Raw genomic sequence first — 23,417 nt, 5'->3', positions numbered from 1 at the left:
CCTGATTTAGAAAAACAAACATACCTCTCTGCCAGCCCCCACTCTCTCTATACTGCTTAGAAACAGGCAGCTTTCTGTGTCTGGTGTTTTTAAAAGGCTCTGTGATCAGGTAGATGCTAGTTCAGACATGCTGATGGATACCCTGAGGTCATCCAGCTCCAGTGACAAGGGAATGCATTCCTGGGTGCTCTAGTTCATATTCACTCATTGTGATTAAGTTTTTTAAAAAGGCACCCACAAAAGTCTGTCATTTACAGCAAGTACAAGCCTTTTTTTTACACTTTGAAGGAAAAGAGGGCTCCATTTCTGCCTTCTCCTGTTCAAGAATTACATTTCCTGGTGATTTGGATTTGCTGTGGCAGTTTCTTAGAAAGACCACTTAGAAAGGTCCGCCACTGGAGACTAATGGAGCCCACCGGATTCCTGAATGCTCTGGGAGATTTTCCATGAGAGAGAGCTGGAGATCCTGCTGAGGCTCTGGTCTCATTCTGGAATGGAGAGATGGAATGGGCCGTCAACAGGATTGCACCCGAGTGTCCTCTCTGGTGCTCAGAGCTCGCTTTGCTTCCTGGTACACCAGGGACTTGCAAGTGATGAAACAGGGTAGTGTCATGGGAAGATCCAGATAATGGCTTAAAATATGCATATAATGTGCTGAAATCATTTACACATGTTTCGATTTGCTTAGAAGATGCTTGAGGCTTAGAGAGTGTTTGAGAACATAAAAGTAATGTTTCTATATATTATGTATGTTAATGGCCTACGGCCATACTACCCAGAACATGCCCGATCTCATCTGATCTCGGAAGCTAAGCAGGGTCAGGCCTGGTTAGTACTTGGATGGGAGACCACCTGGGAATACCGGGTGCCATAGGCTTAGAGGGAGGCAATGGTAAACCACCTCTGAATACCTCTTACCATGAAAACCCTATGAATATATCCAAAAAAGATTCATAGGGTCACCATCAGTCGAAATCAACTTGAAGGCATAACAACAACAATATATGTTAACGTCTTTATAAGTGAATATCAAGGGTAACAGGTAAAAGCTATACTATATCATGTTAGTATATAGAGCAGAGCCAGCTGCATAAAACAGGCTGCACAAATCTAATCTAGATAAACTAAGCCTCCAGTCCTGAAGAAGCCAGCAGAGAGAATCCATTGAAGGTGTATGATATTCCAGGAGCGGTGTCCCTGAAGAAGATGAATCAGCAACCCCCAACACAGACGGAAGACGTGAAGACACCAGAAGAAGTAATGATGTTATTGTGATTGACTAAGAATCAATAACTATATGTATTTCAATTTTATATGTCAATGATTTCACAAAGTGGGGATATAATGGGAAGATCCAGATAATGGCTTAAAATATGCATATAATGTCCTGAAATAATTTACACATGCTTAGATTTGTTTTGAAGATGCTTCATACTTATTGAACTAGTGTATAAAGTCGCTATAATAATAATAATAATAATAAATAATAATAATAATAAAATTTTATTTGTGAGTCGCCTATCTGGCCGAATAAACATATAGGTACAAGAACAGTAAAACAGGAGTAGTTTGAAATTGGGCCCCCTCAGAGTTGGAGAAAAAGCATTTTAAAAAGAAATGTACCCATTCTCCCCCTCCAAGAAGTCTGGGCGTACAGCCAAAATAGTAGTTTTCAAATAAACACGTCTAAGTTAGAATATAAACAATGAAGAGAACAGGAAACATTTTAGTAAGGTTTTCTGAATGGCTGGCAGTAACCTGGCCGATTCACCTATGAACTGATATGAATCTCTGAGAACATCTATGTTTAAAAACAGAAATCTGTGAGAACGGAAATATTTTTGTTAGTAAGATTATCCCATGAGAATGTTTATGACAGATCTGTGGGAATCATGAAATCTAGGGAATGAGAAAAGACCATGGGAACATACCTTCCCCTTAGAAGAGAGAGTGTATAAAAAGCCAGGTTTCATAGCACTCAGGGCCTTTTCAGTTCTGCTGGGGGTGGTTGGAAAAAAGCAGAACCATCCATCTATTCCATCCATAACATCTGATGGGTGATGTATCATAACATGTATTCCTATGTCCTTTGTATTTTGGGTCTGTGATATGACTTATTTATTTATTTATTATTTAATTTGTATCCCACCCTTCCTCCCAGCAGGAGTCCTTCCTCCCAGCAGGAGTCTAACTCAGTCCTTCATCTATTGTAGTGTTGTTTTAATTAAGATGTGCCTTCAGAGTTTTATACTTTGATGTTAAATGGATATCCAGCAATTTCTTTTGTGAAGATATATATATTTCTATTTTTCTGTTTTCTTTCTGCAATGATGGCTAAGGCCATCTAGAATGCATTTTAGTAGTTGTAGTGTGCACGATATGAATAAATAACATATATTATAAAGACTGTTCTGCTGTCTGAAGTCTGACTCCCAACTAGAAAATTTCTGGTACCTCCCAAGAGTTCTTGAGTGGGGTCTCTTCTATGCTATTCTCCACCTACACTAGATGACTGCTGTTGATAACCTGTGAGCTTAGGTGACCTACTGTTCGACATATAAGGACTTTGTGTAGATATGAGGGTAGGGAGAAAGCAAGAACCCTCGACCCTATGCATACACTGGCAAGGGGGTAGTGTTGCCAGTACCAGTAGACAATGACTAGAGTGTAAGTGGTGGAAATCTTGTGCCAAAACCGACTGAACTTTGGTTAGAGCACATAACTGTGTCTACCATGTGGCAGTGAAGATGGCAAAAAAGGCCTACTTCTCTGCCTCCCTTGCATCCTCAACTAGCCATCCAGTGGAGCTTTTCAGAGTGGTTTGGAGGTTACTGGCCCTGGAGGATATTTCCCTGGACTCCTCAGAGCAGCCTTTCCCAACCAGTGTGTCTCCAGATGTTGTTGGACCACAATTCCCATCTTCCCTGACCATTGGTAATGCTGGCTGAGGCTGAGGTTCGCTGTGATGCATTTATGAGACACTTGGAGGGTAAAGCCACTCAGCTTCACAGTGATCTTGATGCCATAGATGTTGCAGAACCAAGTGAGGTCCCCAGTGCCATATCTGGTCAGGTTGTATGGAATCAATTTCAGTTGATGCAGCCTGAGGATGTTGACAAAGGGCTTGCAGTTTTGTGTCCAGCCATGTGCTCCCTTGATTCCTGTCCTTTATGGTTAATAAAATCTAGCTGGTAGGGCATGTCTAGGTAGGTCCAGGGTGTGGTGAATGCATCATTACATGATGGGGTGGTGGTGCCCACCATGTTGAAAGAGGCAGGGGTGCATCTGCTCCTAGAAAGGCCCACCCTGGACTAGGGATGGGTGAGAATTTCGATTCAGTTCGCATTTCAAGCAGAATTTCTCAAATTTGCAATTTATGAAACAGTATGAGAACCGAATCACAGCCATCCTTCGAAATCCGCATTTATTAGAATTTTGGGATGCAGTTCGCCAACTAAACAGCATTTCCAAAAATGCATATGTAACGGGAAAGTGTGCATAAAAATGAATACATGAGTGAAAATAACAGGCAAAAAGGCATGAAAGGATGAGAAATGGCTTGCAAAAATGTGCCCCTTTGTCAATTATTTTGAGAAATTCACACTAAAATTGTGAAGAATTTTCATGAGAATTTTTTTGTAAAACAAATTCACAGATCGCTGTAGAAATGTAGAGAACTGAATTTAACATTGGAAAAATGAGAAACTGAGAGAACTGAACAGACAGATCTTTCCGTCTGTCCAGTTACTAGTATGCCATTTCTTGGGAAGGGGATTGACAGGGTTGTGGCACAGCAGCTTGCAGATATTCTTGGATGAAACTGGTTATCTAGACCCATTTCGGCCTGTTTACAGACCCACTGCCTTCAGAACCAAATCGGCCTCAGTCACCCTCATGGATGAAGGAGTGCAATCTTGCTTCTTTTGCTGTCTCTGTGGCTTTTGAAACTACCGACCGTGATATTAGCTCTGTGGGAATGGATGTCAAGGGCACTGTTTTGTGTAGTGCCAGTCCTACCTGCAAGCTTTTAGAGAGTGGCACTGAGGAAATGCTTATTGGCCCCTTGACATCTATGTTATGGGATGCTGCAAGGCACTCTGTTTTGTCCCCAGTGCTATTTAACATCTATATGAAGCCACTGGGAGCAGGCATTAGGAGGGTTGAAGCAAAGTGTCATCAGGTTGCTAATGACACACATCTGTATTTCTCCATAACATCTGAATTGGGTGTAGCCATGCACGCTCTGGACCAATATCTGGCCATAGTTGTGGGCTGGATGAGGGCCAATAAATTGAATTTAAACCCTAGAAAGACAGAGGCCCTGTGGAAGAGTGGTTCTCATGTCTGTGTGATAGGTTGATTATCTGTTCTGGATGGGGTTGCACTCCCTCTGAAGGAACAGGTATGTAATTTGGGGGTGCTCCTGGATCCATCTTTGTCACCTGAAGTGCAGATTGCCTCAGTGGCTAGGAGTGTTGGTTGGTAAGATAGTTACGGCTGTTTCTGAACTGAGATGGCACGGCCCCTGCAATTATGGCATTGGTAACCTCAAGATTGGATCAGTGCAATGTGCTCTATGTAGGGCTTCCCTTGGATTTAATCTGGAAGCTGCAGCTGGTGCAGAATGCAGTAGCTAGGTGGTTGACTGGGGCACCCTGTCGTCGCCATATAACTAACACCTCTGCTGAGGGAGCTGTGCTGACTGCAGTATACTACCGGGCTCAGCTAAAGGTTTTGCTTTTAGCATTTCAAGCCCTAAACTTGGGACTTGGATACCTAAGGGATTGCCTCACCCACCCTGCCTGACAACTGCACTCCTCAGATGGGGCACTGCTGCAAGTATCCTGTATCCCAGAGGCACGCTTAGCCTGCACTTGAAACCGGGCTTTTAGTACTACAGCTCTGGCCCTCTGGAATAAATTACCAGCCAAAATCAGATAAGCACCAACACCAAAACGTGATGTTTCTTCACCTACTGAAGACATTTTTGTTTCAGAAGGCTTTCCTTGAGGAGTAACCCAGTTACCAAATTATCCATTTTAGATCTGATGCCATTGTTTTGTCGCTTTTAGAGTTTGTGTGGATGGCTTTGTTGTTTGTAGAGTTTGTTGAATTGATTTTATTGTTTGTAGAGCTTGTGTTTTATTCTGTTTTCATCTTGTACACCACTTTGATGGCTTTATGCTGTGAAGCGATTTATACATTTGCTAAATAAATAAATAAATTTAGCATATGGCTTAAATTTTCGCAGCAACAAAAAGGAAATCTTCTCAGTATCATACGTGATGGCCTTTTGCTCCCACCTTCCTCCAGGCCCCATCAGTGCTACACAGTAGTTAAGAACATCAGAAGAGCCCTGCTTGATCAGGCCAGTGGCCCATCTAATTCTCATAGTTGTTGTTGTTATGTGCCTCCAAGTTGACTACGACTTATGGCGACCCTATGAATCAGTGACCTCCAAGAGCATCTGTCATGAACCACCCTGTTCAGATCTTGTAAGTTCAGGTCTGTGGCTTCCTTTATGGACTCAATCCATCCCTTGTTTTGCCTTCCCCTTTTTCTACTCCCTTCTGTTTTTCCAAGCATTATTATCTTTTCTAATGAATCTTGTCTTCTCATTATGTGTCCAAAGTATGATAACCTCAGTTTCATCATTTTAGCTTCTAGGGATAGTTCTGGTTTGATTTGTTCTAACACCCAATTATTTGTCTTTTTTGCAGTCTATGGTATCCGCAAAGCACTTCTCCAACACCACATTTCAAATGAGTTGATTTTTCTCTTATCAGCTTTTTTCACTGTCCAACTTTCACATCCATACATAGAGATCGGAAATACTATGTCTGAATGATCCTGACTTTAGTGTTCAGTGATACATCTTTACATTTGAGGACCTTTTCTAGTTCTCTCACAGCTGCCCTCCCCAGTCCTAGCCTTCTTCTGATTTCTTGACTATGGTCTCCATTTTGGTTAATGATTGTGCCGAGGTATTGATAATCCTTGACAAGTTCAATGTCCTCATTGTCAACTTTAAAGTTGCATACATCTTCTGTTGTCATTACTTTAGTCTTTTTGATGTTCAGCTGTAGTCCTGCTTTTGTGCTTTCCTTTTTAACTTTCATCAGCATTCGTTTGAAATCATTACTGGTTTCTGCTAAGAGTATGGTATCGTCTGCATATCTTAAACTATTGATATTTGTCCCTCCTATTTTCACACCTCCTTCACTTTGGTCCAATCCTGCTTTCTGTATGATATGTTCTGCGTACAGAGTGAACAAATAGGGTGATAAAATACACCCCTGTGTCACACCCTTTCCGATGGGGAACCAGTCGGTTTCTCCATATTCTGTCCTTACAGTAGCCTCTTGTCCAGAGTATAGGTTGTGCATAGGGTTGCCAGATCTCCGGTTTTCTGCCGGAGTCTCTGGCAAAAGGAGGCTGTCTCCAGCCTCCAGCCATAGGTTCTTTTAAGACGTCAATCTCCGGCTTCTGAGCATTCCCCCAGCCACGCATGCGTGATTGACATATGTGGCTGACCGCCTTCCTGCCCTTTCTCATTGAGGCGGGGACTGTGGCTGGAGAGAGAGGAGGGGAACTTGAGGTGTTGCCAGGCAGCAGCGAGTAGAGCACCTCGTCGAATCTGCTGTGGGGTAATAAGGCCTCTCAGTCGCAATAGCCTTGCACAGCCCTTGGTAGCCCAGAGAGGCCTTGCACAGCCCTTGGTAGCCCAGAGAGGCCTTGCACAGCCCTTGGTAGCCCAGAGAGGCCTTGCACTGCCCTTGGTAGCCCAGAGAGGCCTTGCACAGCCCTTGGTAGCCGAGAGAAGCCTTTCACAGCCCTTGGTAGGCCAGAGAGGCCTTGCACAGCCCTTGGTAGGCCACAGAGGCCTTGCACAGCCCTTGGTAGCCCAGAGAGGCCTTGCACAGCCCTTGGTAGGCCAGAGAGGCCTTGCACAGCCCTTGGTAGCCCAGAGAGGCCTTGCACATATTTTTTAAAGGCTTATTACTCTTGCTCAATTCATCTCACTCTTTCACCACTGGACTACTATTGGTTTTAGACAAGCCCTACAAGAGGCATAAAAGGCCCCAGGTTCCTACTGAACCCGTCATGAATTGTTCTTTGCATTCATGGATAGGGGATGCCCTCTAGGTCTAGAGCAGGGAAGGGGAACCTGTGGCCCTCCAGATGTTGCTGGACTCCCAACTCCCATAATCCCTGAGCCATGCTACCTGGGGCTGATGGGAGTTGGGGTCCCCATTGTTGGGCTACAGGGATGTAAGGTTTAAATATAATAGTGAATCCAGGCAACCCATGTACTGTATCCTATAGTTTTGGTTGTGCACCCTTTACAGTGCTAGCTTAGCCTAGAACCTGCTTTAGTAGAATTTCTAACATAAGAATTTCAGTGTTGTAGACAGCATTGCACACCTTAATCAAGCTAAAGAACAGGCTTTTGCTGTTGTTTCTTCAATTACCTTAGCAAGTAAGCAGAGTTTTTATATATGTACTGCTAGGAGATTATAGACTAGGATTTGATTGCTGTGCATCAGAGACTGACATGCTAATTATAAATTTTGAATGCAAACTTGGCGCATTGTTAACAAACTCAGAAATATTATTTTAATTGTAAGCTTTTGAAAAATAAAAATATCCCACTAGTAAAGTGTTCTTGTCCATTGACCCTTTTAACATGCTAGCAGTATACTAGAACATCATTTGCAGAATTACCTCTTATTTAAAGAAAATGCTACCATAAAATCAATGCATTCTACTCAACAATTGCTTGGTGTGTGTTTATGGCTTGGCATGCTTAAGCAGTTTCCAGTTTGTTCTGCTTGGCTACATAGTCGGAGGAAATGAAATAGACCAAATGGGAGACAACACTGATGAAATCAAGCCTTCCTTTTCTGTCCCTGCACGCTTCAGAAAAGAGCGCTCTCTAAAAGATTAAATTTGCAGCACAACCTTTAGCATGGTTGCTCTGAAGTAAGTTCTATCAAGTTTATTTATTAAATTTATATCCCATCCTTCCTCCCAGAAGGAGCCCAGGGTGGCAAACAAAGCTTTAAAAACACTCTAAAAAGGTTAAGGTGTCCCCACACTTATAGTGCGAGTCATTTCCGACTCTTAGGGTGACGTCTTGCAACGTTTACTGGGCAGACCGTATATATGGGGTGGGATTGCTAGTTCCTTCCCCGGCCTTTCTTTACCCCCCAGCGTATGCCAGGTACTCATTTTACCGACCATGGATGGATGGAAGGCTGAGTGGACCTCGACCCCTTTTACCGGAGATTCGACTTCCTCCTTCTGTTGGAATCGAACTCTGGCCGTGAGCAGAGCTTCGGAATAAGGTCTCTATTTAAAAGGCTTCTTGAAAGAGGAAGGTCTTCAGTAGGCACCAAAAAGATAACAGAGATTGCACCTGTCTAATATTTAAGGGGAGGGAATTCCAAACGGTTGGTGCCACAACTAAAGGTCTGCTTCCTATGTTGGGCAGAATGGACCTCCTGATAAGATGGTATCTGCAGGAGCCCCTCACGCCTGCATCCCTGCCATGAACCAAGATGGCAGCAGAGGCTTCAGCTCCTTAGGGAAACCTCAGCTGCCATCTTTCTTAAGAGCACCACTGCATGCGCAACCACAGGACAAGGTAAGTTAAGCAAGGGAATGGCAGAGTCCCGAAGCTCTCGCCATTCATGAATCGCTGAAGGGGAGTGCTGGGGCTCAGGGCAGACTTTTGCCCAAGGGCCCCAGCATGTCTGGTGCTGGCCCTGATGGAGGTGAGCAACTTTACCCTCAAAGTGCCTAGCAAACAATTCACAGAGGGCCTCCAAAGGGTCTAAAACTCCATTTCCTGGAGTTGATGTCAACAGATACCTGACAATATGGAAAAGCTCCACTGGATGGCTACTTGAGGATGCGATGCAGGCAGAGAAGTGGGCCTTCTTTGCCACCCTCACCACCACACAGTAGGCACGGTTATGTTTTACTTGTGCCCGATCAGCCTCACAGCACGTCTTTCGCCAATTGCGTGCTAGCCGTCATCTAATTGGCAGTCAATGCAATTATTTCAGCATTGAGGTGACATATTGGTGATACCCTACCCCAGTAAGCAGTCGCACCACCACATTTTATTTATTTATTTATTATTCCATTTATATCCCACCCTTCTTGCCAGCAGGAGCCCAGGGTGACATTTTTTACCAGCTGCAGCTCCTGGACCAACCTCAAGGGCAGCCCCACATAGAGCACATTACAGTAATCCAGCCTGGAAGTTACCAGTGCATGGACAACAGTGGTTAGGCAATCCCAGCCCAGAAACAGATACAACTGTCTTATCAGGTGAAACTGGTAAAAGGCACTCCTAGCCACTGAGGTCACCTGGGTCTATAGCGATAAAGATGGATCCAGGAGCACCCCCAGACTACTTAATTCAGCACACATAACCAGGCCTGAATCCAGATTGGAATGGGTCAAGATAATCTGTTTCATCCAAGAGTATTTGCAATTGCTGCACCACAGCCCTCTGAATCATCTTCCCTAAGAAGGGGGTATTTGTGAGCAGGCGGTAGTTGTCACAAACCAGTGGGTCCAGGGTGGGCTGTTTGAGGAATGGTTGGATCACCACCTCTTTCAGGGTGTGTTGACCACACACCCTCAGCAAGCTTTAATAAGCCAAGAAGGGCAAGGGTCGAGAGGATATGTTGCTGACCGTATCGTTGCAAAGCACCTTGTCCATGATGTCAGACCACATCAGCTGAAACCAGTTTATTGGCCCGCATCCAGTCCACCACCAAGTCCAGGCAGCAGTCCAGGGCTTGCATGACCTCTCCTGATTCAGATGTTACAGAGAAACAGAGCTGGGTATCATCAGCATACTGCTGACAACTCACCCCAAATCTCCTGATGACCGCTCCCAAGTCTTCATATAGATGTTAAACAGCATGGGGGACAAGATGGTACCCTGCAGCACACCACAGCACAGCTGCCAGGGGGCTGAAAGACAGTCACCCAATGCTATTCTCTGAGAATGACCCTGGAGATAGGATCAGAGCCACTGTAAGAGTGTCTCCAATACCCAGCTCACCAAGTTGGCCCAGAAGGATACCATGGTCAACAGTATCAAAAGCCGCTGAGGGATCAAGTAAGAGTAACAGGGTCGGACTCCCCCTGTCCTTCTCCTGATATAGATCATCCATCAGGGCGACCAAGGCCAATTCAGTCCCATAACCAGGCCTGAAGCCAGACTGGAATGGGTCAAGATAATCTGTTTCATCCAAGAGTACTTGCAATTTCTGCACAACCCTCTCGATCAACCTCCCTGAAAAGGAGGTATTTGTAACCTGGTGGTAGTTGTCACAAATCAATGGTCTTGCAGGACTTATTCCCAGGAAAGCATGCATAAGATTGCAGCCCTAGTCATTGTGCTAAGTAAGCTACAGGAAGAGGGTCTCAAACTAGGGGCCCTGTCATAGCATCAAATGGCATCTATTTGTTAAACAGAAGGGTACTTTTAATCTTGTTCTACTCCTTTATTTTGGTACTTAAACGTTCCTTGAGGTCAGAGCATGAAGCTGCTTCCTTAGCAGTTGTTGGCCAGTCCCCAGCACTAGGAAAATCTAGAATTTAGATTTCTTGTTGACTCCAAGGGCAAAAAAGGACAGTAAACATTGCATAGGATTTAAGGGGCTGGGCAGATACAATGAATTAAAGTGGTGTGTAGGTAAAGGCAGTGACGGTGCATGAACAGCAGAGGAGTTCTCTGTCTTACAGAGATTGTTATTGAATAGTAGCAGTTGCTACAGTGCTGCTGGCTTACAATCCCTTGGTCATGGAACCGACCAGAGGGACGGCAACCCTGGACTTAATCCTCAGTGGGGACCGGGACCTGGTGCGAGATGTAAGTGTTGTTGAACCGATTGGGAGCAGTGACCACAGTGCTATTAAATTAAACATACATGTAACTGGCCAATTGCCAAGAAAATCCAACACGGTCACATTTGACTTCAAAAGAGGAAACTTCACAAAAATGAGGGGATTGGTAAAAAGAAAGCTGAAAAACAAAGTCCAGAGGGTCACATCACTCGAAAATGATTGGAAGTTGTTTAAAAACACTATATTAGAAGCTCACCTGGAGTGCATACCGCAGATCAGAAAAGGTACCGCCAGGGCCAAGAAGATGCCAGCATGGTTAATGAGCAAAGTCAAGGAAGCTCTTAGAGGCAAAAAGTCTTCCTTCAAAAAATGGAAGTCTTGTCCAAATGAAGAAAATAAAAAAGAACACAAACTCTGGCAAAAGAAATGCAAGAAGACAATAAGGGATGCTAAAAAAGAATTTGAGGAGCACATTGCTAAGAACATAAAAACCAACAACAAAAAATTCTATAAATACATTCAAAGCAGGAGACCATCTCGGGAGGCGATTGGACCCTTGGATGATAAGGGAGTCAAAGGTGTACTAAAGAACGATAAGGAGATTGCAGAGAAGCTAAATGAATTCTTTGCATCTGTCTTCACAGTGGAAGATATAGGGCAGATCCCTGAACCTGAACTAACATTTGCAGGAAGGGATTCTGAGGAACTGAGACAAATAGTGGTAACGAGAGAGGAAGTTCTAGGCTTAATGGACAATATAAAAACTGACAAATCACCGGGCCCGGATGGCATCCACCTGAGAGTTCTCAAAGAACTCAAATGTGAAATTGCTGATCTGCTAACTAAAGTATGTAACTTGTCCCTCGGGTCCTCCTCCGTGCCTGAGGACTGGAAAGTGGCAAATGTAACGCCAATCTTCAAAAAGGGATCCAGAGGGGATCCCAGAAATTACAGGCCAGTTAGCTTAACTTCTGTCCCTGGAAAACTGGTAGAAAGTATTATTAAAGCTAGATTAACTAAGCACATAGAAGAACAAGCCTTGCTGAAGCAGAGCCAGCATGGCTTCTGCAAGGGAAAGTCCTGTCTCAGTAACATATTAGAATTCTTTGAGAGTGTCAACAAGCATATAGATAGAGGTGATCCAGTGGACATAGTGTACTTAGACTTTCAAAAAGTGTTTGACAAGGTACCTCACCAAAGACTTCTGAGGAAGCTTAGCAGTCATGGAATAAGAGGAGAGGTCCTCTTGTGGATAAGGAATTGGTTAAGAAGCAGAAAGCAGAGAGTAGGAATAAACGGACAGTTCTCCCAATGGAGGGCTGTAGAAAGTGGAGTCCCTCAAGGATCGGTATTGGGACCTGTACTTTTCAACTTGTTCATTAATGACCTAGAATTAGGAGTGAGCAGTGAAGTGGCCAAGTTTGCTGACGACACTAAATTGTTCAGGGTTGTTAAAACAAAAAGGGATTGTGAAGAGCTCCAAAAAGATCTCTCCAAACTGAGTGAATGGGCGGAAAAATGGCAAATGCAATTCAATATAAACAAGTGTAAAATTATGCATATTGGAGCAAAAAATCTGAATTTCACATATACGATCATGGGGTCTGAACTGGCGGTGACCGACCAGGAGAGAGACCTCGGGGTTGTAGTGGACAGCACGATGAAAATGTCGACCCAGTGTGCGGCAGCTGTGAAAAAGGCAAATTCCATGCTAGCGATAATTAGGAAAGGTATTGAAAATAAAACAGCCGATATCATAATACCGTTGTATAAATCTATGGTGCGGTCGCATTTGGAATACTGTGTACAGTTCTGGTCGCCTCATCTCAAAAAGGATATTATAGAGTTGGAAAAGGTTCAGAAGAGGGCAACCAGAATGATCAAGGGGATGGAGCGACTCCCTTATGAGGAAAGGTTGCAGCATTTGGGGCTTTTTAGTTTAGAGAAAAGGCGGGTCAGAGGAGACATGATAGAAGTGTATAAAATTATGCATGGCATTGAGAAAGTGGATAGAGAAAAGTTCTTCTCCCTCTCTCATAATACTAGAACTTGTGGACATTCAAAGGAGCTGAATGTTGGAAGATTCAGGACAGACAAAAGGAAGTACTTCTTCACTCAGCGCATAGTTAAACTATGGAATTTGCTCCCACAAGATGCAGTAATGGCCACCAGCTTGGACGGCTTTAAAAGAAGATTAGACAAATTCATGGAGGACAGGACTATCAATGGCTACTAGCTGTGATGGCTGTGCTGTGCCACCCTAGTCAGAGGCAGCATGCTTCTGAAAACCAGTTGCCGGAAGCCTCAGGAGGGGAGAGTGTTCTTGCACTCGGGTCCTGCTTGCGGGCTTCCCCCAGGCACCTGGTTGGCCACTGTGAGAACAGGATGCTGGACTAGATGGGCCACTGGCCTGATCCAGCAGGCTCTTCTTATGTTCTTATGTTCTTACACTTCCTCTTAAAACTTCCTCTTAAAACACTCCATCAACTGAAACTAGTCCAAAGAGCAGCTGCCAGGATGTTAACAGGAGCGAATTGGTGAGCCCACACTACCCCACTCCTAAAACAACTACACTGGCTCCCAATTTCTTATCGAATTCAGTTTAAAATTTTGATGTTAACATTTAGAGCGCTATCTGGCTCAGGCCCTAGTTATCTATCAAATCATATTTATTTATTTATTTATTTATTAAATTTATATACCGCCCGACTAGCAATAGCTCTCTGGGCGGTGAACATAAAACAGCATAAAAATACAATAAATAACAAAACAATACTAAAATACAAGCAACAATCCAACACAATAAACATTTTTAAAATTAAATATCTCTTTTTATGAACCTGCTCATCCCCTAAGATCATCATCAGACCCTGGCCTTAATATTCCTTCCTTTTCTCAAATTCATCGGACTGGCATTAGGAATAAATCTTTTTCGGTGGTAGCTCTAACTCTTTGGAATTCTCTCCCGCAGGAAATTTGTTTTTCCCCGTCCTTGATTAGTTTTCGTCGTCAAGTTAAGACCTTTTTATTTCGGCTAGCTTTTGAAGTATAATGTGAGAGATAATTGTTTTTCTATATTGTTATATTGTATAATCTGTTTATTCTTTTGTTATTGTTTTTGCCGCTTAGAATTCCTTGGAACTGAAGCGGGATATAAACTTCTTAAATAAATAAATAAATAAATAAATATAGACATAGCTAGAACTACCATCAAACAGAACTACAGAATCCAAGTGTTTAATTTTGAACTGGCTGCTTTAAGAACAGTAATGCACTCTGGCCTTGTACTATGAAACGTTCATGTTAAATATTGATGTTTTGGGATAAATTTACATTTTTGCTACATTCAGACATCACACTGCTGAGCCTCCAAAGCCATGGTTTGGAGACTCTTTTATTGAAGTGGGTAGTGTTTCTGTGGGGATTATGATCGTCTCTTTATTTTCAGTAGAAGAGAATTACTGGTAGCAATTTCTGGGGGTGTAATTTCCACTCGTGACACAAGATTTTTCACTTCAATTTTATTCTCCTTTTTCACCTCTGAGTCAGAAGAGATTTCTTGATGGAGTTTGCACAATTCCAACGTTGGTTGCATAGACAGTGTTTTTGAGAAACCTTCTGCTTTTTCTACAAGGGATGATAGAGCTTTAAATGACTCTCCAATGTTTTTGGATGCAGTTTTTGCTGAAAGCTTCAGGTCGGCCATACGAGAATCTTGAGATGGTTCTACTTTCATCTCTTGAGGATTCACAAGATGTTGATAGCAGCCCAAGAATTCTTGCTTTGCTTTAATGGCTTTAAACACATGCACTTGTATTTTTCTGGGATACTGATTACGTTTGGAAGCCACCTCAACTATTAACTCATCAAGCTGATCTTCAAGGAGTTTGATATCCGTATCATTTTGAAGATCATCTGATGACTCCTGCCATGGTTGTCCATTAACAGTGATGTTCTCTTGAACAGCTGTTTCAAAATTCCATAGTGCTTCGCCAAGAGCTTGTTCCAAGCTCTCGGCCTCCACCGACTGTCCATCCCCGAGCTTGCATACAAAAGGCGTGCAGTGGCCGAGCAACTCAGCCATCCAGCGGCGCGAGGAACACTGCACACGAGGACCAGGAGAAGAAGGAGCCGGCAGCGCCTCCATTTCGGCTGCCTTCTTACTCCCCTTCTTTTCTGCAACTGTGGCACAGGGGAGTGGGATGAGGAGAGTAGGATGGATTGAAAAGCACCATGGGCTGCATCTAGCCTGTGCCCCCACTCCTGCTGTGGATGGAGTTACCCGGAGCGTTATTGCATTTGTTTCTTCTTCTTCAGAGTCAGAATTATCACTTGAATCTTCACTGCTGCTCTCTGCCTTTTTTAGAGCTAAAACATGGAAAAGATAAAGGCATTTATGATGAATCCATTTAACATAAGAGAACATTACATGCAATTTTATAAAGGTCCAAGAATGAAAAGAAGGAAGCTTCTACATCATTTTTATTAGGGCTACTATGATTCCAATTGTCAGATTTTTCTATACTTGCACAGACCAGTTTTAAAGGGCCCCTCCAATAATAAGAGATCATTTAAATTATCTAAAAATCTTCCCGTTTTGAAAGGTATGCCCTAGTTGCTTGCTACTCTTCTCTAGAAATGAAAGAGAAGCTCTCAAGACACGAGAGCTGTGTTTTCATTTATTTATTTATTTATTTATTTATTTATTTAGTTTCATTTATAAACCGCCCATAGCGAGTAGCTCTCTGGGCAGTGTACAAAAAGATTAAAATACAGAATATCATAATAAAATCAGACCAACAAATAATAAACACAAGCAACCACAAAAAATATAAAAGTTAAAATTATAACATTAAACTAATTAAAATGCCTGGGAGCATAGCCAGGTCTTAACCTGGCGCCGAAAAGATAGAAGCGTAGGCGCCAGGCGTACTTCTTCAGGGAGGCTATTCCACAGTTCAGGGGCCACTACAGAAAAGGCCCTAGATTGAGTAACTGTCCTCCGGGCTTCCTGATGGGTTGGTACCCGGAGGAGGGCCTTAGATGCTGAGCAAAGTGACCGGGTAGATTCATAGCGGGAGAGGCGTTCCACAAGATATTCCGGTCCCACACTGTGTAAGGCTTTATAGGTCAAAACCAGCACCTTGAATCTGGCTCGGAAACAAATGGGTAGCCAGTGCAAACGGGCCAGAACAGGTGTTATATGCGCTGACCGGCTGGTCCTCATCAGCAGTCTGGCTGCTGCGTTTTGCACTAGCTGAAGCTTCCGAACTGTCTTCAAGGGCAGCCCTACGTAGAGCGCATTGCAGTAATCCAACCTAGAAGTTATCAGAGCATGAACAACTGAGGTGAGGTCATCCCTGTCCAGATAGGGGCGTAGCTGGGCTACCAACCGAAGATGGTAGAATGCATTCCTTGCCACCGAGGCCACTTGCGCCTCAAGAGACAAGGAAGGATCGAAAAGAACCCCCAGACTACGAACCTGTTCCTTCAAGGGGAGTGTAACCCCATCTAGAACAGGGTAAACATCCACCATCTGTGCAGGGAAGGCACTCACCAACAGTGTCTCAGTCTTGTCTGGATTGAGTCTCAGTTTATTAGCTCTCATCCAGTCCATTATCGCGGTCAGGCAATGATTCAGCACATCCACAGACTCACCTGTAGAGGATGAAAAGGAGAAATAGAGCTGTGTGTCATCAGCATACTGGTGGCAACGCACTCCAAAACTCCTGATGACGGCACCCAGAGGCTGCATGTAGATGTTAAAAAGCATGGGGGACAAAACCGACCCTTGAGGGACTCCACAATGGATAGTCCAAGGTGTCGAGCAATGTTCCCCAAGTACTACCTTCTGGCGACGATCCGTGAAGTAGGAGTGGAACCACTGCCAAGCAGTGCCTCCAACTCTCAACTCCGCGAGTCTCCCCAGAAGGATACCATGGTCAATGGTATCAAACGCCGCTGAGAGATCAAGGAGAATCAACAGAGTCACACTCCCTCTGTCCCTCTCCCGACAAAGGTCATCGTACAGGGCGACCAAGGCTGTTTCAGTGCCAAAACCAGGCCTAAAACCGGATTGAAACGGATCCAGATAATCGGTCTCATCCAAGAGCGCCTGGAGCTGACCGGCAACCACCCGCTCCAGAACCTTGCCCAAAAAGGGGACATTCGCCACCGGTCTATAGTTATTCAAGTTATCTGGGTCTAAGGAAGGTTTTTTTAAAAGAGGTCTCACTACTGCCTCCTTGAGGCTACTAGGGACTACTCCCTCACTCAAGGAGGCATTTATCACTTCCTTAGCCCAGCCGGTGGTACCAGTCCTACTAGCCTTCACTAGCCAAGATGGACAAGGATCTAGTGCAGACGTGGTCGCCCGCACCATTCCAAGCACCTTGTCCACTTCCTCAAGCTGCACCAACTGAAACTCATCCAATAACGAAGGACAAGACCGTGTTCTGGACACTTCAATGGATTCATCTGTCATAACGTCAGAGTCTAGGTCCCTACGGATGCATGCGATTTTATTTTGGAAGTGCCCTGCAATGTCGTTACAGCGAGCTTCAGATGTTTTAATGGTATCTTGAGGACCAGAATGTAGAAGTCCTCGTACAACCCTAAAAAGCTCTGCTGGGCGGCAGAGAGATGTCCTAATAGAGGCAGCGAAGTAGGACTTCTTCGTCGCCCTTACCGCTTTTATATACGTCTTAGTGGAGGCACTTACCAAAGCATAATTGCATCCGTCTGGAGTTCGTCTCCATCTGCACTCCAGCCTCCTTCTCTCTTGCTTCATCACTCTCAGCTCCGGGATATACCACGGAGCTGTATGAGCTCTGCATCGAAGAGGGCGCGCGGGAGCAATCGTGTCAATACCCCGGGCCATCTCCGTATTCCACAGTTCGACCAAGGCCTCGACAGGAGCGCCAGTACTATCAGCTGGAAAAACTCCCAGAGCCGTCTGAAAACCAATAGGATCCATAAGCCTCCGAGAGCGGACCAACTTAATAGGTCCCCCACCCTTGCAGAGGGAAAGAGTCGTTGTAAGTCTAAAATTCAGCAGGCGGTGATCTGTCCATGACAATGGAGTAGATGAAAAACACCCCACCTCCAGATCACCATTTCCATGACCAGTGGCGAAGATCAAATCAAGAGTGTGACTCGATACATGCGTTGGGCCAGTAACAAATTGAGACAGCCCCATGGTTGTCATGGAGGCCATGAAGTCCTGAGCCGCCCCAGATAAAACAGTCTCGGCATGAATGTTGATGTCCCCCAACACCACAAGTTTGGGGGACCTCAACAACACCTCCGAGACTATCTCTGTCAGCTCAGCTAGGGAAGCTGTTGGGCAGCAAGGTGGGTGGTACACCAACAAGATTCCCAGTCTGTCTCCTTGACCCAGCACAAGGTGGAGGCACTCTAGACCAGTCGCCGTCTGGACAGGATGCCTCGTGAGAGAGAAAGTACTCCTATAGACCACAGCGACCCCGCCTCCCCGGCCCTCAGATCTGCCATAGTGCTGCACTGTATACCCAGGTGGGCAAAGCTGAGAGAGGGCAACTCCTCCCTGCTCACCCACCCAGGTCTCGGTTATACACGCCAGGTTGGCACCCTCATCCACAATTAAATCATGGACAAGGGAGGTTTTATTATATACCGACCTGGCATTCAAAAGCAGCACCTGGAGATCTAAGGGCTGGCTGATAGGACAACCAGCAGTTCAGCAGTTGTTCCAGTGATCTACCCTGGAGCAGAGCAGGGAGAGGACAAACAGCACAGTTAACATCTGGCAGACCAAAGGAACGGGCTCCTGACATGGGAATCTAAGAGCACACACACTTAGAGGCCACATCCACACCAGACGTTTATTACACTATCATTCCACTTTAAATATTCGTGGCTTCCTCAAAGGATCCTGGGAAGTGTGGTTTGTGAAGAGGGCTGAGAGTTGTTAGGAGACTCCTGTTTTCCTCAGAGAGCTACAATTCCCTGAGTGGTTTAACAATCAGTCCCTCTTCCCAAGGGACTCTGGGAATTGTAGCTCTGTGAGGGGATTAGGAGTCTCCTAACAACTCTGAGCACCCTTCACAAACTACATTTCCCAGAAATCTTTGGGGGAAGTCATGACCGTCTAAAGTGGCATAATAGTGGAATAAAAGTACAGTGTGAATGCAGGCTATATGTGCAGAATGTCCCGTGTTGAACACCTGATATCTCTGGCTAAAGGATCTCTGGAGCAAGGCTGGAAAAAAAGCAACCCTACTACAGGTGTGGGCAACCTTTGGCCCTCCAGATGTTGCTGAACTACAACTCCCATCAGCCCTAGCAAGCATGGCCAATGGCCAGGGATGATGAGAGCTGTAGTTCAGCGACACAAAGGTTTCCCCACACCTGTGCTACTAAATCAGAGTGGCCTGTACTGAGGTAGATGGACTAATGGTCTCATTCAGTATAAGGCAGTGCCACCTCTAGTTTTAGTTTTGCCTAATATACACATTTTGTAAGCATATGAAATATGCACATTTTTGCAAACAAAATACAATGCATTTTTCTTTGTTATTTCCATTAATATATGCATTTATATTTTCCCCTAATAGACACTTTTGTACACATTCTTTGTTTGGAGAACCACATTGCGAAATTTGGAGAAGCGTGAATTTCAACGGATAAATGCTTTTAGGTCCAGGTATTGGTTTGTGAAGTGCAACTTAGGTTTGACCAAATAAAAATGTGAACCAAACTGAATTTCTTTCCCATGCCAGCTCAGAAAAGGCTGTCTTTGAGGCTTTGTGAAAACCAACCCTTCCTACAAAATCTTTTAAAGTTGATATACTTGAAAAGATTCTTCATTTGGCATAATTAGCATTTTCAGCAACATCTATTCAATTTTGCTAGTGTTTAAAACTTGAACTTACAAGATCTGAACAGGGTGGTTCATAGGGTCGTCATAAGTTGTAATTGACTTGAAGGCACATAACAACAGTGTTTAAAAATATTTGTGTGTAAGAGAGAGGCTGTAAATACTTTTATTGCCTTTCCCATAATAACTTATCCTTTACATACATCAGGCTTCGCCCTCCAGATTCTTTGGACTACAACTCCCATCAGCCCCAGTAGCATGACTATCCAAAGCGGGGTGGGAGGACCAGGTTGGGGAAGTATTTGCAAAACTCCTCATCTCAACTTCTATGAGAGAATTCACTTTGCACCCACCAGGGGGCAGTGCATCAAACAGAAAATAAATCCTGGTCAAATAATTCACCAGGCATCGATTCTATCTACAGCACCTTTCATATCGCATTAGATGTGACTGAGACTTGCATGGTTTATAATTAAACGGTCTCCAGAGAAACCACATCTGCTAAGGTGTTCTTTCTCACCATTGTTGTGTTTTGCTTCCTGTACAAAGGCAACTGATAAATTTAAATTAAAACAGCAGCAGCAGCAGTGAGGAGTTTTGCAGGAAGCTCAAGAAAATTTTAAAGTTGGGAGGGTTTTTTGTTATTTATATACAGCACCATCTGTATACATAATTCTTTCCAGAGCTTTTTTTTCCCCTGGGGGTACTCAACGGTACCGAGTTCCGGCACTTTTTTTTTTAAGCGCAATGTCACATATCCATCTCCTTAGAGGCGGACTTGAATTTGGATTTAATATGCTTTAATTGAACATGCTTTAATTTGGACTCCTGCATTGAGCAGGGGGTTGGACTCGATGGCCTCGTAGACCCCTTCCAACTGTACCATTCTAGGATTCTATGACTACTCAGTAAGCATGCCCAGGACTGTACTGTTAATACATATAGGGTAGACACAGAAAGGAAGCCGCTCTCTCTGCCTGGGCTATAGAACAAGGCTGGTGGGTGACGCAGAATTGAGCAGCACTGGGAGCATCTTGAGCAGGAAGTGCCCCTTAGTGCTGGGTGCGGTGCTGTAGGCAGAGATGACGGTGGGCCTTCCAACCGTGCACCCAGCAGCAGTGATTTCCAAGGAATGAAATTGCAACTCCCTGGCACATTCCTTCCAGAGTAGTTTCCATTGACAGCAGTTGTCTCCTCACCCCTTGCCTTCTCAAGTGATGAGTAGCTGAAGAAGAAGCGTAAGGAACAGCAGCAGTGCCAATACCACCATGAGGGTGGTGCCCCCCATAGGGTGCCCCCGCTGCCCTTCGCCTCACTGCTTCCTCCTCCTCAGGAGGTCTCAGTGCAGGCTCTGCAAGCCTCAGAGACCCACACAGTGTAGGGCTCTGCCAGAACGGTAAAGAAGCCAGGCCATGGGTGGATGTGGAGAAAGTAGTGTAGGGTGCAAGTCTGGGGTGGCAATAAGAAGGGGAAAGAGGGTGATGGCAAGTAGAAGAGAGGGTTGTCAGGTTGGTGGGAGGGGATGGTGCCGAGAGCTGATGCCCCATGGAATTAGGGCGGTTCTGTGGTTTGAGTGCAGCAGCAAGCAAGAAATAAGGGTTGAGTTCTTGCAAAAGTCAGGGGCTGCAGATGGGAGTGATTCAGGTGTAGAGGGGCTGGAGCAAGAGCAAGAGATTCTGGAGTGAATGCATGGCATCTAACTTTCAGGGTTTGGGGGAGGTCGTGTGTCAGGCTCTTTAGGTATATGGAAATGGTAGTGCATGAGAACATGAAAGGATCACTTCTGGGTCAGACAGGATGCTGTACTCAGCGGTGGCCGAGAGTTGCCTTTTGGAAGGCAGCAGGGAGCATGAAGGCAAGCCCTCTCCCCTGTCCCTTTGCTCTCCAGCAGTTGGTATGCGGTGGTATACTGGCACAATTCAAAGAGGTTTCATTTCATTCTTAGGGCTCATAGCCATGGATGGTGTGTCCTCCACCGCTTTGCCTAATCCCCCGTTAAAGTCATCTAAGCCAGTGACCATCAGTGCATTTTCTTCTGCCTGTACTGGGAACTCCTGGCAATCACTTTCATCAGACGACTCTGAGAACTAGTATCCTAAAAGAGGCATTAAAAACTTTTCTCTATCCACTGTTTCCACATTATACATCATTTTTATTAACTTTGGTCATCCCCACCCTGTTGTTTTAAGAGGTGCCAAACTCTTAAGTTTTTTTTTTAAAAGGAAAGTTTCACCTATCCTTTGATCATTTTAGCAGCACTTTTCGATATCTTTTCCAGCTGTACAATATCCTTTTTGATACTGTGTGGCCAGAACTTTATGCAGTTACAACACAGATTTGTGAAAAGGCTTGGAGATAATGGCTCTTATTTTCAGGCCCTTTCCTAGTAATCCCTAGCATGGGATTTTTGCTGCCGCTCTCCTTTGAAAGGATACATTCATTGTTCATTTTACCATGACACCAAGACTGATCAGCTTCTCCTGCAAGTTCCAAACAGATCAGAATCCCACTCTCCAGTCACTCAGAACAGGGCTTTCAGTGTGGCTGCTCCAGTTTTATGGACCAACAGTCCTCTTGAGGCATGACAGATGCCTACTATCTGCACTTTCCGGAAACAACTGAAGACACCTTTGTTGCAACAGGCTTTCCCAGCTGGGTGAATGGATCTCCGTCATGGGTGTCAATTTTGCTTTGTTTTAAATATATCTGCTCTCTTTTGTGTTTTAATTTTTTTTTTTTGCACATCATCTTGAGATTATTGTAGAAGGTGAATGGTAAATTAATAATTATTTATTTATTTATTTATTTATTACATTTGTATACCGCCCCATAGCCAAAGCTCTCTGGGTGGTTTACAACAATTAAAAACATTAAAAACAAATATACAAATTTAAAAACACATTTTTAAAAAGCAATTTAAAACACATGCCAAAATGCCTTGGAGAAGAGGAAAGTCTTGACCTGGCACCGAAAAGATAACAGTGTTTGTGCCAGGCACACCTCGTCAGGAAGATCATTCCATAATCTGGGGGCCACCACTGAGAAGGCCCTCTACCTTGTTGCCATCCTCCCAGCTTCCCTTGGAGTAGGCACCCGGAGGAGGGCCTTGGATGTTGAGCGTAATGTACGGGTGTGTTCGTGTCGGGAGAGGTGGTCCATCAGATATTGTGGTCCTAATAAATAATGGCACTAGCGCAAGGATTCGTGCTAGCACAATGGGACTTTCTTCCCTCTCCTCCCTCTGTGTCTGTTCTGGGCTTTCCCCCAACCATTCAGAGCAGATTTGGGGGTGGTGCAGGACATGCATGGGGGGAGAAGAGGGGAACTCCATTGCGCTGGCACTGGGGCTTATGTAGTCAGAGACAAAGCATTCCTGAGTCAGATCATTGGTCCACCTAGCATGGCGTCTAACTGGCTACACTGGCTGACAGAGGATTTCAAGGGTTTCAGGCAAGGGGCATTATCAGCTCAACCTGGAAGAGGCCAGGGATTTATACATGCAAGCAGATCCTCTACCACTGAGCTACAGCCCTTCCCCAAAATCCTGGCTGCCTGACACACCCTACCTGTTCAAGGTCAGCCTGGGAATAGCCCGGTTGGTTAGCAACACTCTAGATACTGGAAATGAAAATGAGCACGTGCTAGAAAGCGTTTCTACAGAGGAAACGTTTAATCATGGCTGCCCATT

General features: G+C 44.6%; 1 protein-coding gene and 1 non-coding gene across 11 annotated transcripts in view; one reads left to right on the top strand and one right to left on the bottom strand.

Annotated features, from left to right (window-relative positions):
• Positions 1-23,417, bottom strand: part of LOC133364423 (kinetochore-associated protein NSL1 homolog) — a 61,719-nt gene that overhangs the window by 16,326 nt on the left and 21,976 nt on the right. For 2 of the 10 annotated variants that reach the window (XM_061584917.1, XM_061584924.1), the window contains exons 3-5: positions 18,531-18,614; positions 17,594-17,827; positions 15,152-15,240 (exon numbers count right to left, since the gene is read on the bottom strand). The exons of 1 other annotated variant lie outside the window; for it this stretch is intronic. In XM_061584917.1, the coding sequence (XP_061440901.1) occupies positions 15,235-15,240; positions 17,594-17,827; positions 18,531-18,614 (324 nt within the window). In that variant the 3' untranslated portion in view covers positions 15,152-15,234. Of the gene's footprint in view, positions 1-364; positions 489-1,109; positions 1,198-13,232; positions 15,241-17,593; positions 17,828-18,530; positions 18,615-23,417 lie in introns of those variants that run through there. 7 more of the 10 variants (XM_061584916.1, XM_061584918.1, XM_061584919.1 and 4 more) reach the window with 7 other exon arrangements.
• On the top strand, positions 759-877 carry LOC133364746 (5S ribosomal RNA). Its single transcript, XR_009758021.1, has one exon. It is a non-coding gene; the product is annotated as a 5S ribosomal RNA (ribosomal RNA).

Source organism: Rhineura floridana, chromosome 9 (genome assembly GCF_030035675.1).
Source record: "Rhineura floridana isolate rRhiFlo1 chromosome 9, rRhiFlo1.hap2, whole genome shotgun sequence".
Classification (NCBI taxonomy): Eukaryota; Metazoa; Chordata; class Lepidosauria; order Squamata; family Rhineuridae; genus Rhineura; species Rhineura floridana.
The sequence above is the reverse complement of the archived record's forward strand: the minus strand, read 5'-3'. Positions and strand labels throughout refer to the sequence as shown.